Source organism: Carlito syrichta, unplaced genomic scaffold (genome assembly GCF_000164805.1).
Source record: "Carlito syrichta isolate Samal-C Ts95f unplaced genomic scaffold, Tarsius_syrichta-2.0.1 Scaffold308842, whole genome shotgun sequence".
Classification (NCBI taxonomy): domain Eukaryota; kingdom Metazoa; phylum Chordata; class Mammalia; order Primates; family Tarsiidae; genus Carlito; species Carlito syrichta.
In genome coordinates, this window is record NW_007252938.1 from 532,539 (window position 1) to 551,324 (window position 18,786).

At 46.1% G+C, this 18,786-nt stretch overlaps 1 protein-coding gene across 1 annotated transcript in view; it reads left to right on the forward strand.

Moving 5' to 3' along the window:
- Positions 1-18,786, forward strand: part of FAM124A (family with sequence similarity 124 member A) — a 61,429-nt gene that overhangs the window by 8,814 nt on the left and 33,829 nt on the right. The window contains exon 3 of the mRNA XM_021716577.1: positions 14,969-15,702. Coding sequence (XP_021572252.1) covers positions 14,969-15,702 — 734 coding nt within the window. The remainder of the gene's footprint in view (positions 1-14,968; positions 15,703-18,786) is intronic.

Here is an 18,786-nt window from a genome sequence, read left to right on the forward strand (position 1 = left end):
CCAAAACCACAGTCTGTGAGAAACAGGAACAATGGACTCCTAAAGTAAGCCATGCCTGTCATACTCTCAGAACTTCATGCTTAGATTATCAAAGTCCCTGCTAGTGGAACGTGCCAAACGGCAAAGAAGGGAAGAGGGAATGGGCCTTCAGCTCCTGAACTCATCCTAGTGGTCTCAGGGGTCACAGCCTGCCTGGATCCCTAACGCTCAGGCAGGCCTCCACAGCCGGCTCCCAACACTGTCCCTATGGTCATTAACTTCCTACTTCCTCAGTTACCAAAGAGCTTGTTAGTAATACTAACACTATTATTTGATATATTGATATAAACCCAGCAGTTGACCTACAACAAATTGAAGCATTGGGGAGATGGTATCCTCATTTCAAATTGGAGGAGAGTCACAGGGTTTTGAATTTCTGCTCTACCACTGCACAGAGTTGGAAGCACTTGAGTGTGCAACTTGCAGCAAATGAGCCCCAAATAAGAACTATTTCCATTGTTGTTATGCTTAAAACCATGTTGTGGCACAACACTCATGTTCACGTGTAGAACTGTTTCAGAGGTGGAGGACGAGCTGCAGCACAGCTGGAACGGGTTTGCAGCCCTAGATGGGGCTGTCTGTGAGCCAAGGCGTGGTAGATGACAGCATCAGTGATAACACATTCATCTTGGTGTGTACCCTGGCTGCAAGAACCAGTGAGAAACCTCTAAGATGCTGTGCACGTGAACAGATCAATCTGATTTCCTTGTCCAGTCTCTTTCTTTGTGGCACTGTCCTCCAAAGGGACTGTGGACTTAAAGATTTTACTCAGAAGTATCTATTCCACTCCCTGGTGTGGGGCATCTGGTATACCTAACAGCTACTGTCCCTGTTGCTGTGTGGGAGAGCATCCTCAAGGCACCCTTTTCCCGCTCTAGAAGGCATTGGCCTTACTCTAGCTTGCCCTGGCTGCCCTAACTGTTGCTGGTGACTCTTTTCACAACCCCAGCCAGGCATTGAGGCTTTCTGTGGCAAGTATGACTTCAGCCATGGGATACTTGTGGTGTTCCTGGACCTTCCCCTTAGTCCTAGAGCCATTTAGTATGCCGCTTGTAAGCAACACTAATAAAAGGACCACAGGCCTGGGTGTGTCATTTATGGCAGGTCTGGGTCTTGCAGCCACTCAGGTGAAGGCTTAGCCGTAGACTCAGAGCCATAGGGTGTCTCAGAGCCAGCTGGTGCAGGTGGGGCATCCCACTCCATGTTGTGTTGCTGCCCAGGAAAGGTGTCCTTGGCCTGGCAGAGCACATAAAATCACCATTCTGGAAAACTTGCTGCTCAGAGTACGGTCCAGGGACTACTGTGTTAGCATCACTGGGAACTTGTTAGAAATGCAGAATCCCAGGCCTCACCCCAGACCTCCTGAGTCAAGTGAGTTGTATGCACTGAAAGCTTGAAGAACACTGAGCTAGTCCTTGTCCGCATTAAGCAAGCTTGCTTTTAAATAACTCCGATACATGTGACTTACCCAAATCTCTTGCTTTAAGATTCTAGTTTTTGGGGGGTTTTTTTGAGTCAGGATCTTACTTTGTCACCTAGACTGGAATACAGTAGCACGATCATGGCTCACCGCAGCCTCCAACTCCTGGGCTTAAGTGAAGCCTCAGCTTCTCAAGTAGTTAGGACTATAAGTATGCACCCACTATACCCAGCTAATTTTTTTAAAAACAAATTTTTTTAGAGATAGGGTCTCACTAAGTTGCCCAGGCTAGTCTTGAATTTCTAAGCTCAAGCGATCCTCCCATCTTGGCCTCCCACAGTGCTGGGATTACAGGTGTGAGCCACCATGCCTGGCCAAGATTCTAATTTTTAAAATCTGTAGCCTCTGGGATCTGCATAATATCTAGATGAGAAAAAATTTCACTTGATAAATTTTGTATTGGTTTAATTTAAAAGAAAAAAATTATGTTCCTCCACTTGTTTACTTTAAAAACATGGGGTGTATCCCTTCTGAGGCAAAGCTAGAGGTGTGTGTTTGGGATTTGTCTGAGAAGCAGGTGGCAGCCTTCCACAGGGAACATGGAAGTAGTCAATGAAACCCTGTGACAAATGAACTCACTGAAGCCGAACGTGTGAATGCATTTCTAATGTTATTGATGGTGTGGGGTCTGAATACTCAGAATCCTTCAAAGAAGCCTGGAAAGCGAGACAGTCTTACTGTTTGACAGATGATAAGAAAAAAGCAATAATGAGAGATACACATCAGGAAATCAAAGGGTGAGGGCAACATACTGCACAGACAACTCCTTTGATGCTTTGCTGCAGTGGCATCCGTTTTCAAAAGAAATGCAGTATAGTCCTTCTGGCTCCAGAGATAAGTTTTAATTGTATGACTTCAACTACACGGAGGGTGCTGATTTCTATCCAGGATATGAAAGAAAAATGGAGGCAGATTTCTCATGACTGCATTTTCCCCCTGTGATGCTGAAGTGGTACTTCAGGGGCATCTGGCTGACCAGGGTTGTCAGGATTCCCCTACAAGGGAGAGAACAAAAGTAAGCAGCTGCCACTACTCCTGCCCTTCAGGTGCCTGGTGCTTTTCTCAATTTTAAAATAATTTTTATTACCCAATAACACATAGTCCTTGTAGAAAAATGAGAAAATATAGATTAGCAAAAAAAAAAAAAAAACCCAAAACACAGAATCCTACCATCCAGAAACACCCATTATTCATAATTTTGTGTCTGTCCTTATAGATTTTTTTTCTGAGCATCTACAATTCTATAGATATATAGAATTTTGGGCAATAATTTACAAAAAGAGTATTATATATTGTTTTATAGTCTAATTTTTTCAATATATTATAAACATCTTCATATATCAGGAAACTTATTACTACAATAGTTTGAATACAGTATTCCATTGTATTTTATTTATTTATTTATTTAGAGTCAGGGTCTCTCTCTATTGCCCAGGCTGGAGTGCAGTGGCACAATCCCATCTCACTACAGCCTTAACACCTAGGCTCAGGTGGTCCTTCTACCTCAGCCTCCTAAGTAGCTGGGCTTACAGGTGCATGCCACTGCACCTGGCTAATTTTTTTAAATTATTTTTTTATTTTTATGAGATCTTGCTATGTTGCCCAGGCTATCTCAAACTCCTGAACTCAAGCGACCTTCCTGCCTCAGCCTCCCAAAGTGCTGGGATTATAGGCGTGAGCCACTATACCTGGCCTGTATTTCCATGCTGTACTTTATTCATCAGTGCCCTGTTGTTGGTCCTATTCCCTTTTCCACCTTTATAAGCAGCATTGCCAAGAGCATCTGTGTGCTAGGTCTTTGTGCACATCTTTCATTATCAGGATAAACTCTCATATTGCGACTTGTGGGAGCAAAAACTATATATGCTTTTTTAAAACTTCTAATCCCTATTGCCAGGTTATTCTCCAAAGATGCCACTTCACTGTCCCACGAGCATAAATGAGAGTGCTAGGGTTCCTTAAAAATTGTGATTTTTACGTCCAAAAAAAGATTGTCTGAATAGATAGATGCATACATAGATCGATATTTTAAACAATGACAATGAGCAGGATTGTTCTGTGAAGTAGGTTATAAACAGGGAGCATCCTGGATTGGGAGACCCAAGTTGAAGTCTTTCCTGTTTTCCACAGTGGAAGTTTGGTATTGGTGACATTCCCAATCCAAGCTCAGGCAGTAGTAATGGCCCCAGCAAAGCCACTGGGGCTCTGCCCAGACTTTACAGAAAACATTTCCCACTCCAGTGGACAGTTTCTATCTTTACTCGACATCCGTACTGCTACCTTTAACCTCTGATGGGATTACAAATTGGAAGTAGCTGGAGAACACTGCAAAAATCCAGGTCATGTCCTTTACAGATTACAAAAGTCACAGTTAGCTAAGAGAGCTAAGAGGATCCCATCAGTCTTCCTTCTTTCTGAGCCTTCTCTCCTTCCTCCATATTTTATTTATTATTATTATTTTTTTGAGGTAGAATCTCACTCTGTTGGCCACCCCAGCGTTGACGTGCTAAGCTCCAGTGATCTTTCCGCCTCAGCCTTCCAAGTAGCCAGAACTACAGGCACATGCTACCGCACCCTGCTAATTTTTGATTTATTGTAGAGATGAGGTCTCGCCAAGTTGCCCAAGCTGGCCTCGAACCTTCAGGTTCAGGCAATTCACTTGCCTCCACCTCCCAAAGTGTAGGAATTACAGGCTAAGCCACCAAGCCCGGCCCTTCCTCCATATTGACTTAGCTTCTGTTTTGTACAGCATCCTGGTTATGGGAAGGAAGGAACGTTCCATGTGCTCTCGCTCCTCCTTTTACTTTAATCTGACCCTGACGTCTTCTGATGTTACTATTGGCACAAAAGGTAGTGAAGCAGAGCAGTTCAACCTGTGCTTAGAAGACTGATTATGCTTTTTTGCAACAGGAATATAGTTGCAAGGAGTTATTTGTCATGGATGGGAAAAGTGGACTTTCTCTGCAGTTCCATAGTTAACATTTTATTATCTCAGGTTTGAGGACAGTGAGGCTGAAACGTGTAGAGTCACAGATCACCTGAAGTGAGAAGTTGGGGGCCTCTCGGTGAGGTAGCGTCACCAGCCATTAGACAATAACACTTTCAACTCTCCATTGAGAGTTCCAATAAGAGCTTCCCTTTATAATGAGTGTGAATTTTCAGCCACAAACTCAAGTGTACAAGTTGAACTGTTATTTCTTGAAAATTGCACTAAAGTTTGCTCCTGAGCCACTGCCCTCACCCCCTGGTCAAGTACTTCTCCCTAAGGAGAAGGCCAAGTACTGCTCTCCTTGGGATCCACAGCCCTGCAGGGCTCAGCTCAGGAGCAGCTCTGTCTGTGACACTTTCTCCGAAGCCTCCTGGCATAGACTTTGGTCAGGTTCCTTCCAGTCTTCTTCCTCCCTCCAGAAGCCCAAGCTTGACATCCTGCAGCGTCACACGTTCTTCTGCCCTCTGGTTCATGGTGTGAACCCCTTGCTCTAGGTTTTAGCCCTTCTTGGCTCAGAAAGCCTTTTCTGTCTCTAAAAGCCCAGCTCTTAGAATAGTGAGCCTTGTCCATCAAGACTATTTCCTCCATTATGAACTGGAAAAAAAAAATTCAGAAACTTGATTATTGGGTTTATCTGCCACCATCTTCCCTGAAGCAATGATCAGGCCAGACTCTGCGGGTGGAGGGTCATGAGGCAATAAGAAAACTGTGGAAACAGGAAGCATCCTTATCATCTTTGCATTTCACCTCTACATCATTTAGTATTTTATTTGTCATGTGTAAATGTCTTGCTTTCTTAATTAGATTGTAAGCTCCCTGGAGACCAGGACAAGCTGTGTCTCCTCCTGCTTGGTAGTAGTGGGGGCCGTTGGGACTAAGTGTAGTCGAGATATAAAGGGGAGAGCCCCGAACTGGGAGTTGGGGAATGTTTGTTCTCTTTCTAGACCTGTCATTGGCATGAGCAAGTGACCTGACCTCATCTGTAAACGAAGGGGCTAGGCTGAATGTCTCGCCCATCCCAAATTCTCTAGTCATGTCTGGTAAGCTTGTTCTCCAAGTGGCCCCAGGGTACATATTTTCTAAAGAGACTGGAAACAAGGGCTAGAGACTTGTCAGGATCATATTCAAACTGGCAAAGCATTTTAATATTTCACTGAATTTTAGGCCAAAAAACGGGTCCCCGGGCTTCATTTCAAACATTACAAGTGGGGTCGTGAGCAAAGCCAATGCCAGATTTTGTCACTGATTTTTCTACTGCAGGATTCAGGGTGTATCTTATAAACACATATGTAGTGTCTTTTCTTAGAACAGTTATAAGAGCTAGTCATTGTTTGTCTGATTTATCAACATCCTGCCTCAAGAAATCCTTTTTTAAAGTAAATCTTCACTAATGTGATTGTGAGGATTCCTGTCGCTAGCCCTAGTATAAGGCTGAGAGGTCTGGAGTTTCCTGAAGAGCAAATCCTGGGGCTAGACTTTGGCTAACATCCTTCTCTTCTGTTTTTTGTTTTGTTTTGTTCTGTTTGGGTAGGTTTATTTATTTCTTAAGACAAGATGAATATTAATGCCCTTCCTCTTGTTTCCAACCTTTGCTGTGTCATCTCCAAATCTACAGTATTTTTCTTGAGACCCCGACTTTCAAGCTGACTTGACTACAGATGAAAACAACAAGCGCATAATATGGCTGAGAGAGAATTAAAATGAATGAGTAGAAGAAAGAACTCCATGTAAAATGCTAACATCTCCTCAGGCATTTCCAACCCTCAACTTTTACTAAAAGAAAGGTCTTAGTACATTATGAAGCATGGCACATTGTTGTGTGTTACCGTTTCACACACGTTCCAAATCCTTATGGTCCTAAGGACTTACATAAGCATGCTAGAAATGCTTGAGTGTTTCTAGCTGCATTTACACTTCCTCAGACTAATTATGTAGCAACCTCTTAGTCTCTCCCAGAATTTATGTTAAACTGTGTCAGAAATTAAAGTGCCTTTGTCATTACTCTCTGGTCAGTGTCTGGCTTTTGTGTCCTTCCCTCCTCCCCCTCTTCCCCCTCCCCCACCCTCCCACCGTCTTCTCTTCAGGAGGGTATGTTTCAGAATGATGGTTAGAAATACATTTAAACTAGCCTGGTGCAGTGGCTCATGCCTGTTATCCTAGCACTTTGAGAGGCCAAGGCAGGAGGATCACTTGAGGCCAGGAGTTCAAGACCAGCCTGGATAGCATAGCAAAACCTCATCTCTCCAAAAAAAAGTTTAAAAATTAACTGGGCACAGTGACACGCGCCTGTAGTCCCACCTATTCAGGAGGCTGAGGTGGGTAGATCGCCCAGCCCAGGACCTTGAGGCTGCAGTGAGCTGTGTTTGTGCCATTGTACTCCAGCCTGGGCAACAGAGTGAGACTCCGACTCAGAAAGCAAACAAACATTTAAACAAAAATGATTGTCCTAACAAGTGGGAAAAAAATGCAAGGTACTTAAAGTAAAAAAAAGTATATAGAAAGCCTTACTTCCTATATTACTTCTTTCTTCCCAGTGTCCTGGTTTCAGGAGGAGCTCAGGAATACAAATCAGGCATCCTGGTTCCCGACATTTTTTTTTTTTCAGTAGACGATGAAACTGAAAGAGCTGTGGGATAACTGCAGTTACTACAAAGGCATCCTTCTTACAAAAACTCGAGAGGGCCTCAGACCAGAAAGAGTTCTTACCATACTCGTCTGCCAAATGAACACAGAAGTTTTGGCTTAACCGTGTCAGCCTATGTTAAGTTCTTCTATTGCAGGAAAGTGCTGTAAATACAGACTGGGGGCAAGGACGTGGCAAGAACCTTATTATTGATGTTACGAACGCAGTTTGGGTCCCCTATATGAAAAATCCTCTGTGTCACCTCCCTGCCACCACAATGCACTCTTTCCAACCCTGCAACTAATTTCACCTTCGTTTTGGGGCTGGCACTGAGACCAGCCTTGCCACTTTCACAGCCCAAAGTTGCAGGCCAACCAGAGGCCTGATATGCCAAAATTATAAAATCACTAAGAATTAAGGAAGTCTGAGGTTCTTATCTAGAATACTGGGGGGAGAGGGAGGTCGATTACAATTTTTTAATTAGTTGAAAGTTTCAGAGAACTGGCGTTTTAAACTGTGAAAAAAAAGAGATGAAGGGCAGGTTATTCATTTCATTCCGGATGAATAGCGTCCCCCAGGAAGGAATTTGGGAGGCCCCTTTCTGAAGGCATTTACTCTTGGCATTCTGGGAAGACCATGTGGCTTAATGGGAGGGTGGCCCTCCCTGTGGATTTTGTGTTCATTGTCACCCTAGAGGCTTTTTGCCTCCTGCCCTCTGACCTGATCTTTCTTCACAGTGTCAACCTATGCCCTGGGTGTAGCTTTTTGTGTATGTGACCCACCACCTCACCTGGGTTTTCTGCCACTGGATCTTGTGGGTCTGGTTGGCAGACTGGTATCCAAGCACCCAAGCTGTCCGGTGCCACAGAGGGGGGCTTTAGAAATGCAAATAAGGAATTTGTTCAATCTCTCATGCCTGTGAGGTAACAGTCTCAAGACAGGCTCCAGCGCCAGATTCCCCAAACCAAACAGCCTGTAACCACTGGAGATGCTCTTTTTCAGAGTCTGTTAGCCTCCTGGGGGCTTACAGGATACTGGGGTGTTGGCAGGAATTTTGGCACTGGAATGGTGCGTGACAACTTTTTCAGTTGATGGTAAAGGGTTTGGCTGCTGCCTTAGAAACCTTGAACCACATTGGATGTGTGTGTTTGTTAGTGAAGTGTCCGTAGCACTTAGCTCCCCGACTTCATCTTACACATTTGTTGTGTGTCATCTGTCTTCCCCCCCTCATTCAATTATAAGCTCTACAAAGGCAGAGGCTTTTATTTTCCACCATGTACTCTGGCACCTGAGCACAAGGTAGGTGCTCAGTAACATTCCTTGATTAAGTAAACGATTACAACTGAATTGCAAACTGTCAGTGACGAATTGTGGATAAAACAACGGTATTATCAATCGTTGACCAAAAATTCTAGAAAGGGGTATCTGAGCTTGTCACATCCTGAGACTTGCCCAGGAAGTCCCTTGGAATGAAAGATCTGGATGGTCAACTAGACATGCCCACTGTTGGGGGGATAGGTGCTCTGGGGAAACACCCGGTTGCCTGTGTGGAAGGAGGACTAGTCTGGCTGGCACCAGACAGCAGGACACAGTGCAGGCCAGGCTGGTATGGAGTCCCAGGCTGCAGAGAGTGGTGGTGAGGGGGCCAGGCAGCACTAAGGTGGCCAAGTGGGTGGCCAGCATCCGGGAGTCTGTCAGCAGGTAGGATCTCAGTGCCCTGCCCTCTCCTCCCTAAGACTCCAGCTGGGAATGCCCTCCGAGGCAAAACAGCCAGTCCATTCACAGCAGGATCTCCCACCCAAGTTGGCAAAAGGAGCCAAGCCATGATTTCAGAGCCCCAGACAGGCAGGCTAAGATTTGGGGCAAGTAACCAACACAGTGGTTTGAAGGATGTTGAACTTGGGAACTTGGAGCACAAACCTGGGACATCCTAGCCCAGCGGCCTTGAGCAAGCCAGTTACCATTTCACCACAGCATGGGATAGAGAATACACCTCTATCATACTGTTGCTTTAAAGATTAAATAAGATCATGCATAGAAAGCTTTTAGGACAGTGTCTGGCAAATAACAAGAACACAATAAATGGTTGCTATTGCCTAAATTATTTTTCTGTTAAAATTAATTGGCCAGGCCAGGTGCAGTGGCTCACCCCTGTAATTCCAGCAATTTGGGAGACTGAGGTGGGAGGATTACTTGAGTCCAGGAGTTTGAGACCAGCTTGGGCAACATAGCTGGGCACAATGGCACTTGCCTGTAGTCTCAGCTATTTGGGAAGCTGAGTCAGAAGGATCACCTGAGTCCAGAAGGTCAAGGCTGCAGTGAGCCATGTGTGTGCCACTGCCCTCCAGCCTGGGTGACAGAGTGAGACCCTGACTCAAAAAAATTTTTTTTTAATTGGCCCCAAAAATGGGATACAAATATAACAAATACCCAGGCTAATTACTAGTGCACTTTCTGCATCATAGGAGACCTGAACTTGTGTACTGTGTCCCTTAATGTTGTTTTCGTTTTACATTATCAAAGGAAAATCTAATTGTCTGTAATCACAAGAGAAAGAATCTTCCTTTTCCTCGAGAAACACAAACGAGTTGAAAGCCTTGTTAATATTGTGAGCATCTCTTGCCCTCTCACCAGCCTCAGACAGTCTGTCCCACACCTGGTTTGGTTTTGGTCTGTGGTTTGCCCTAACCCGACAGGTGCTCTCTGAGGGCCTTTGAGAAGTCATGTAATAGATATGATAAAGACAGAGCATATCCCTGAGTTGCGTCATCTCTGCTTCTCCAGGGAGACGTAGAGGCTTTTCGTGACAATTAATTATTCACATTTTCTCTCCTTCCCGTCTAATACTTGGTTTCCCCAGCTCCACAGAGGCAGCTTTCTCTGGGGGTGTGTAACCCTAGCACCCGATGACAGTTGGGAGCTGAGTCTGTGGTTCTTTGAGTCTGCGTGCTGCATGCAATGGGCACATACTGGTGATGGCAAGAGCATACTAGTGCCACTGCTCATTCCCCCTTAGCTCTCTGGGGGCAGGATTTCAACCACTTGCCTCTCCCTGGTCCATGCAGTACAGAGGGAGTGCTGGGGGTGGGGCTGCGTCCTCTGGCTCTCTTGCTGTTGGCTGCCTCCCAAGCTGCCAGGCGAGCTGGTGCTTGGGTGAATGCCTTTCAGTGCACCCCCCTGCTCCAAGCCCGGGCACCCTGCCCTTTTGCAGAGCCATAAACATCCATCCATGCAGGCTTCAGCGTGGCCTTTGTTACTCCTCTCAGGGAAGCCTCCATGTGACAACGAATAGCAAAGCTGAGCACCCTGATGGCTCTACTGGGGAGACTCAGAATCCCCCCTCCCCGGCCTCTCATGCCCAGCTGTGGGCTCTCTTGGGTCCTATTGTGCTTTCTTTTCACTAGTGTACCCACCTGTGGTGCTGGCCTGTTTGAGTTGCTCTCAGGGACAGTGCTGAGATGTAAAGACCTGGGCACGTGGCAACGGGGAAGCTGTTTCTAGCTTATTTTTCCACAGGGACCCAGGGTCAGAGGAAAGAGATGGAAGGCAGCCAGTTAGAGTGAGGAGGGATGGACAGTGGCAGCCGGCCATTCTGCTGTGAAACAGACACAGTGGAGAGGCAAGTGCACTTCTCTGCAGGGCCCTGGGCAATGGTGCACTTGACCTGAGATGCTGAAGTTAGTGCTTATACTCTGTATGGCCTGGCAGGCTACTTCCCCTTTCTGTGCCTCTATGTTCTGCTCTCTAAAATGGGGATAATCATAGCATACCCCCTCCAGCGTTGTTGTGAGAATTAAATGAGTTCATACACATAGAGCACCAAGAAAACACACATTAGCTAACATGTCACCCTGTGTACCTGGCCACATATACACCCTGTGTGTAGGGTCATGATTTGAAGGGACCACCTGACTGTTCTGATTTCTTTTCCCAGGCACTCCTTTACCTTGCGTGTCTTTTTTTCCCCCCAATAGAAGACATCTGTAATTTTCTTGGATAAATTTCTTTATCCCCAGATTGTTCAAAGCCTTTTTGGTCTTTTCCATTTATATTGAGCATCTATTGATGTTTAGCAGAGTCACATGTGCCCCCTTTTGGGAGTTCAAAGTTGGAAACGTCAAGGTGTGCTCCTCTCCTAACTTGCTGCATCGCATCTGCCATGCCCATGCCTCCTTATTTGAGCTATTTGCCTGAGAATCCACACCACTTTTGTCTATCCACTTACTCTGTATCTGCAAATAGTGCTGTGTAGCAACCACCCCCAGACTCAGTGGCTTGAAACAAGTATCATGTATTATTTCCCATGTGTCTTGAGTCAGCTAATCTAGACCTCTTTTTTTTTCTTTTCTCTTTTCTTTTTTTTTTTTTTTTTTTTTTGAGACAAGGTCTCACTGTGTTGCCCAGGCTGCTCTCAAACTCAAGCAGTTCTACAGCCTCGGCCTCCCAGAATTCTGGGATTACAGGCATGAGACACCACCCACGGCCTAGACCTCTAGACCAGGGGTCCCTAACTGGTCTCTGTCCTGTTAGGAACCAGGCCATACAACAGGAGGTGATCTGACAAGAGCTCTGCCTCTTGTCAGATCAGCAGTGGCTTTAGATTCCCATAGGAGAGAGAACCCTACTGTGAATTGCACAGGCGAGGGATCTAGGTTGAGTGCTCCTTATGAGAATCCGATGCCTGACAATCCCACCCCTGGTCCGTGGAGAAACCATCTTCCATAAAACCGGTCCCTGACACCAAAAAGGTTGGGGATCGCTGCTCTAGACCACACTCAGCTAGGTGATTCTTCCTGTATGTCTTTGGGTTGAATGTTGACTGAACTAGATTAGGCTGGGGAGGTTCTGTTCCATGTACCCCTCCTGGGACCAGGAGGCTACCCTGAGAATGTCCTCATAGAAATGTCAGAAGCACAAGGAGGCAGGCCAAAACACACAATACGGCTGCCTCCTACTATAAGGTCAAAAGGTAGAAAGTGAGGATGCAAAGTAGGGTAAGCAGCCAGGGCCAAATGTGTCATCTCCGGCATGGCCGAGGCCCTGCAATCTCTTGTCGAGAGTCTTCACTAATCTAATTCATTACTTTGCCTATAGCCAACTTCTCCCCACTTAATCCTGACATCCCTTCATTAAAACTTTCCTTTGCCCGGTTATCAAATTCCAAGTTGAGCTGAAACCCCACCCAGCATGGCTCCAATCCGTTTTTTCCAGCTGTGTTTGTTGCTGTGTTTCAGAATTACTCACCGCCTGCTTCCAGATGTACTTGTTGGGTTTTTTGTTGTTGTTGTTGTTTTGCGCAGTTCTGTGCCTCCATAAACAGTCTCTCTCCCTCCAGTAATCTCCCCCACATTTGAGGTTATCATAAATGAGATGCCGTTGACCCTTCAAGACTCAGTTCACATGGTGCCTCCTCTAGGAAGCCTTCTCAGAAACCCTCAGCAGAAAAAGTGGCTGCTTTTTTGTCATGGGATAATATTAAGTCAGGATTGCCTCATGCTCATATTTAACTATATGGACTTGGGAATACAACACTCAGCCAGAGGGAAGGAAGGAGGGGGAAGGACAGTTTTAAATAATTCCACCCCCCATTCTACTCCCTGGTCACTGGAGAACTGAAACTTGGCATCGCTCTTACCTTAGTCATCTTAGGTTCTAGAAGCCTCTCACATTCCCAAAAGCCTCTTGTAGAGTGAAAGGCTTGGTTTGGTGAGTGGGGTCTAGTGTTTAGAGAAAAAGACTGTTTGTACTCAGCCCTGCAGTAAGCTGGTTATTTCTTCTGGCATTTAACCAAAGAAACACCTATCTGGCTGTCTTGTCGTGTTACAAGTACCATCAAGTATTTTATTGGAAAATCAGGAAGCTTTCAGTGTTGATATGGTCTGTAGGGAATCATAACCTCATGGTGACTTTTAAAATCTAGCCCTACCCCAAGATGGTATTCTGAAACCGGGCTCGGTGGCTCAGCCTGTAATCCCGTGCCTTTGGGAGGCTGAGGTGAGGGGATTGCCTGAGCCCACGGGTTCAAGACCCGCCTGGGCAGCGAGACCTCATTTCTACAATAAATAAAAAAATCAGCTGGGTGTGGTAGCGCATGCCTGTAATTCCAGCTACTTGGAAGGCTGAGGCGGAAGGATCGCCGGAGCCCAGCAGGTCGAGGCTGCAGTGGCCGGGAGTGGCCACTGCACTCCAGTCTGGGTGACAGAGTGAGACTCCAACTCAAAAAAAAAAAGATGGTATCTGTTGCATTCCTTATAGGCATATGTCAGATTGAATTTTAATGTTTTATGTCTGTGTTTCCCATCTAAATCATGTGGCTTATGGTTCTTTAGAGGGCAGCAGCCGATGGTTGCGCAGTTTGTGCACTGCACAACTCTAAGGGAGCAGTATCAAACAGAGTCTGGTAAATGTACTCCCATAGTCCTTGGCAGTGCCAGCTTCCTTGTCTCCCTGGTGCCTGGTACAGACTGATTGCTCAACAAACATGAGAGTGAATGAGTAATTGAAAGAAGAGACAACAACAAACAACTGTTTTCAAGTGAGATAGCTAGCAGTTAGAATTGGGCTGAAAACTCAGGCAGGTTTGATCCATTGGAATTAAAACTGTTATTGCAGGTACACATGGTGAGCTGGGCTCATAAGCCCACTTGGAATGTTACCTACCACAAAAAGTTACCTTTCATCCTGTGACTTGATTGAGGTTATGGTTCTAAAAGCATAGCATATTTCTAGAACACAGTGGACCACTCTATTCCTGACACTCCTGTGGACACCGTGAGCCACATGTGTGGAAACAAGGCTAGATTCTCAATGAATCTAGCCCCTCAAATCATGACTGGCCTAAAGATGCCTTGATTTCCCTTAGATTAGTCCTAAACTTACATAAATGCAAATAGAGCCATCTTTTAGAAGAGCAAAGCTTTTCTCAGATAAAGTTATCTGAGTCAGAAATATGCCAGTGTGCCCAGCAAACAGCGTAACCCCATGGGAAAGTGTTGCCAAGTTCAACAGTCAACTTCATGCTTGGAATTCGACACTTCCGGGTATTCTGCCAGAGGACACAGGGAGGGGAACCAACCCATTCAAGATGTGTGGGTTCCTGCGTGGAGGTGGCCCAGCAAGAGGCAGCCTCACATGGGCAGTCGTGGTCTCACCCTGCTTTCCTTCCACCCTAACCTGAGCCCCAGGAAGCTCCAACACCCAGAACACTGCACATCGCTCCTCCGTCCCCCTTCCTTGTGTCTCCAGCAGCAAGGTGATCATGACCAGCTTCTCAGTAGGGGCACTGTAGGCAAGATGCAGCACCAGCAGGGCTTGATCTTTCAAACTCTGGGGATAAGAACCTGTTTCTCTTGTCCTCCGCTGTACCGTGCCTCGACCAGTGGCAGGATATAGGAAAGAGCCTCCAAGGGCCTGTTAAATGAGTAAAGCAAACCCCAGGCATGAAGTGGTCTAAGGGGTGCTTTATGCGATATTTCAGGAAATGCTAAATGCTGTGCAGGTCATGCCATAGCATCTTCTCTAACGGGCCTGTCATCTCTTTCATATTACTGGATACTTGACAACTTATTGTTTAATAGGCAGGTAGCAAGTCAGATGTTCCCTGTACCGCTCAGCCTGATGAAATACAGGACCAAGGTTTAACTTTTGTCTTTGGCTGCTAGGGTCCTGCCGTAGTAGATGTCACACATGAACTTGGAATCAGAACATCATAGATCACGGAGTCAATTCAGCTAGAATTTGGCAGCTGTTCCTGTTGAGGCCCTTGGTGTTGTCACTGGAACTTGAATGAACTGGCCATAATCATCTCCTTTCATTCATTTTGTGTGTGCGCTCACAGGCGAGCTTTCCGTGGAAGAGGCGCAGGACCCTTTCCTGGTCAGCATCCACATCATCGCAGACCCCGGGGAGTCCCAGGCCCTGCAGGAGGCCATCGACAAGGTCCTGGCGTGGATCCACCCGGACCTCCCGCTGTTCCGCGTGTCCGAGAGGCGGGCGTGCCGGCGGCGGCGGAAGGCCCCGCGGGGCGCGCATCCCGCGCTGGCGGTGGTGCTGTTCCTGCAGGAGGAGTACAGCGAGGAGCATATCCTGCAACTGCTCCGCACGCTGCAGCGGCCGCCCTGGCGCCACCACCACACGGAGCGCGTGCACGGCCGCTTCCTGCCCTCCCTGCCCTGCAGCCAGGACTTCTTCACGCTGGCCCCCGGGACCCCGCTGTGGGCCATCCGGCCCGTGCACTACGGCAGGGAGATCGTGCGCTTCACCATCTACTGCCGCCATGACAACTACGCCGACAGCCTCCGGTTCTACGAGCTGATTCTGCGGCGGAGCCCCAGCCAGAGGAAAGTGGACTTCTGCATCTTCCCCATTTTCTCCAATCTCGATCTGGACATCCAGTTCTCCCTGAAGAGGCTGCCCTGTGACCAGAGCCCCGTGCCCACCGACTCGTCCGTGCTGGAGTTCCGAGTGAAGGACATCGGCGAGCTTGTGCCTCTCCTGCCCAAGCCCTGCAGCCCCATCAGTGAGGGGCGTTGGCAGACCGAGGACCACGACGGGAACAAGATCCTCCTGCAGGTACCTAGCTGGCATCTGTCTGTCTGTCTCAATGTCTGTTTGGGGGACCAAGAAAGAAGTTGGTTAACTGTGCCAGAAACCCTGGCATCTGTCACAGAGCGATGTGTTAGAGAAAAGGAGCCATCAGTGACCCTCTGTCCACTCCCAAAGTCAAGTTGTTCATGCTCGATCTAAAAAAAAGAGGAGGCGTGGAAGGCTCTTCCCCTTGGGTCTTTTGTTTTACTGTCAGCAGACATGTTCCAAGTTCTTCAAGGTTCCTCTTCTGTCACCCCCTGATGGAGCATCCACTAAACAACCGTGGCTCCTGGGGATCTCAAGTGAGCTTATAACCTACAGGACTTGTTATTAAAGATTCCTGAATCTACTCCCACACACTTAGACTTTTTTACCAATGGATTTTTCACTTCCACGAAGGAATTTAGGACAGCCCTTCTACCTGAAAATTGTCAAGTATATTGACTTTCAATAAAGAAAGTATCAGTTCTCCCTCTGGTTCCACCCCTGTCTTCTCCTCTTCCACCCTTCTCCTGCCTGGCAGTGGGTTATTATTGTTAAAATTCTATGAGCACTTGAAAAATGACTTCCCCTTAGCCATTTTAAGGAGGAAGTGATGTCTTGGGAGCTTTGGCTTCACTAAGCATGGAAGGGGTGAGTGAATACGTTCTAAGGACAGTGGGCTGCTCTAGACCTTCCCGGGTAAACCCCTTGGCTTTGTTGTCAGCCCCCTTCATCCTCTCATCCTTCATGAGGTTGTCCTAGACTCAGTAGAGATAATCAGTTATACTCTTGAATTCAAAATTCAACAGGTAGATTATGCAACATCCTATATCTGGGCCTACCTGATGAATGCTTTCCAGACCCAGGCTTTCTTGAACTAATGAGCTGGTCAGTTTCTAGCATATAGGGCTTTATTTTTCTGAAAAGCCTCTACCTGTGATGTCTCAGTTTTCACACTTGGCTACCTAAAAAAGGAAGTTGATCGTGAATTGGGAGGCATTACCTTTAGGTGTACTGACTGGTTGCTTGAATCTCAGGTAATGTTTCATAGTTTTTGTTGGTTTTGGCTTTAAGCACCAGAACTGTAATCCACATATTATGAAATGAAGTGAGAATTAGGCACATATCACATAACTGGTTCAAACTGATTCAGAAAGGTCACCTTGAGATATTTACTATTTATAGGAACTAGATAATTTTCAGATTTCCTCTTGAACTATGCAGATAAGAAGCTAAGTAATATTGCTTTATAATTCAGTAAACTGAATGCTAGCATTTGTTCTATAATCCCTTTAGAAATATGAGGAAATGTTTCTTCTGTGTTTGAATACTGCCAGTTCTTTATGCAAAATATAATACAGTTTCATCAAGTAAAAGTTAGTGAAATGCAAAGTTATTTCGTTTGTGCTAAAAGACCAAAGTCAATGTAGGTGTACCTGAAGTGACTTCTTTTTGCAGTAATTTGAGTACTTTTTTTTTTCTCTTGATCCCTCTAATAACATAAATGAAAGGGCATGGTATGACAGTTTGGCCTGGGCTTTGCTCAGAGGAACCCTGGAAAGAATATTCCAGAGAAGATCCACAAGTTTAAATGGTTAGAAAATCTATACAGGTGCAGGTTTTGAAGTTGGAGCATCAAAGTATGAAAGCATACTTTGTATCTTGGGACTCAGTGATGCAGGCCTTTGTTCAAAATAGTAATGTCAAGGAGATAAATTAGCATGGTCAGAAATGACAAATAACTCTCAGAATTCTTGGTATGGCCATTTGAACCGTATCACTGCACTGAACAGCCTTCGACGCTAGCATGAGGTCTGCACAGTCTATCTCAAAGTTACTTTCCAAAGTAAAAATTTGTTTCAGTCTTTAGCAAAATCAAGCTGTTTAGGTCATGGGGGGAGAGTCAGTTGAGAGTATGACTTTTCATCCAGTCTCTTTAACAGTATATGTTGCATAAATGCCATTTTCAACTATAATTTTTTTTTTTTTTGAGTCAGAGACTCACTTAAGCTGGGGAAGGCAGTGGCAGGATCACAGCCCACCACAGCCTCGACCTCCTGGGTTCAGGCAATCTTTCCCTCTCAGCCTCCCAAGTAACTGGGACTACAGATGTACACCACATGCTTGGCTAATTTTTGTAATTTTTGTAGAGATGAGGTCTCACTGTGTTGTCCAGGCTGGTCTTGAACTCCTGGCCTCAAATGATCCTCCCACTTTGACTTCCCAAAGAACTGGGTTACAGGTGTGAGCCACCATCCTCAGCCATCAAATTTCCCTTTCTATAAGGACACCAGTCATATTGAATTAGGGACTCACCTACTCCAGTATGTTCTCACCTTAACTAGCTAATTATATCTACAACAACTCATTATTTCCAAATAAGATCATATTCTGAGCTTATTAGGACTTGAGACTTGAACATATGAATTTTGAGGGGACACTATTCAACCCATACCAACTCTCTTGTATAGTTATCTGCTTACTTATATACCATCTGTCTCAACTACTAGATTGTCAAAAAATGATGAGTTTGAGTGGTGGGTAGAGGAGTGAGAGTCATCACTGGGCTCTCCAGTGGGTCCCCAACTCTCTCTAGCCTTTTCTGTCTGAGTTATTGGGCAACCTCCTATACCAGGCACCCTCTTTCGCTGTCCAGTGGATGCAGCAGACATGTAAACCAGGGAAACCTAACAAAGTGTTCCAGGTGCCATGATTTAAAAACTCATCCAGGACAGTGAATGCGCATGGGCTTCAGAGTCAGATGTGCATCGGTTGAATCTACTTGTACTAACCTGAGGAGTGGCCAGGGATGTGATCCATTGTGCTGGGAACCTCCCTTTCCCAACCTGAAAGTTTCGTATGATCATTCTTCCCCTGCAGAGTTACTCAGACACATGGAAAGAATGCCTTTGGCGTGCCCCTCAGTCGGCACCCAACGAACCCGGGAATGGTAGCTGTTACCCACAAAGGTGGACTGAATAGTGCTGATAAGAAGATGGTCACAAAAGGCTGTTCAGAAGAGCCAATTCCTGAGCTGAGCTGAGGGTGGGTGTCGGTCCAGGGAGCTCAGTCTGGGCGACAGAGTGA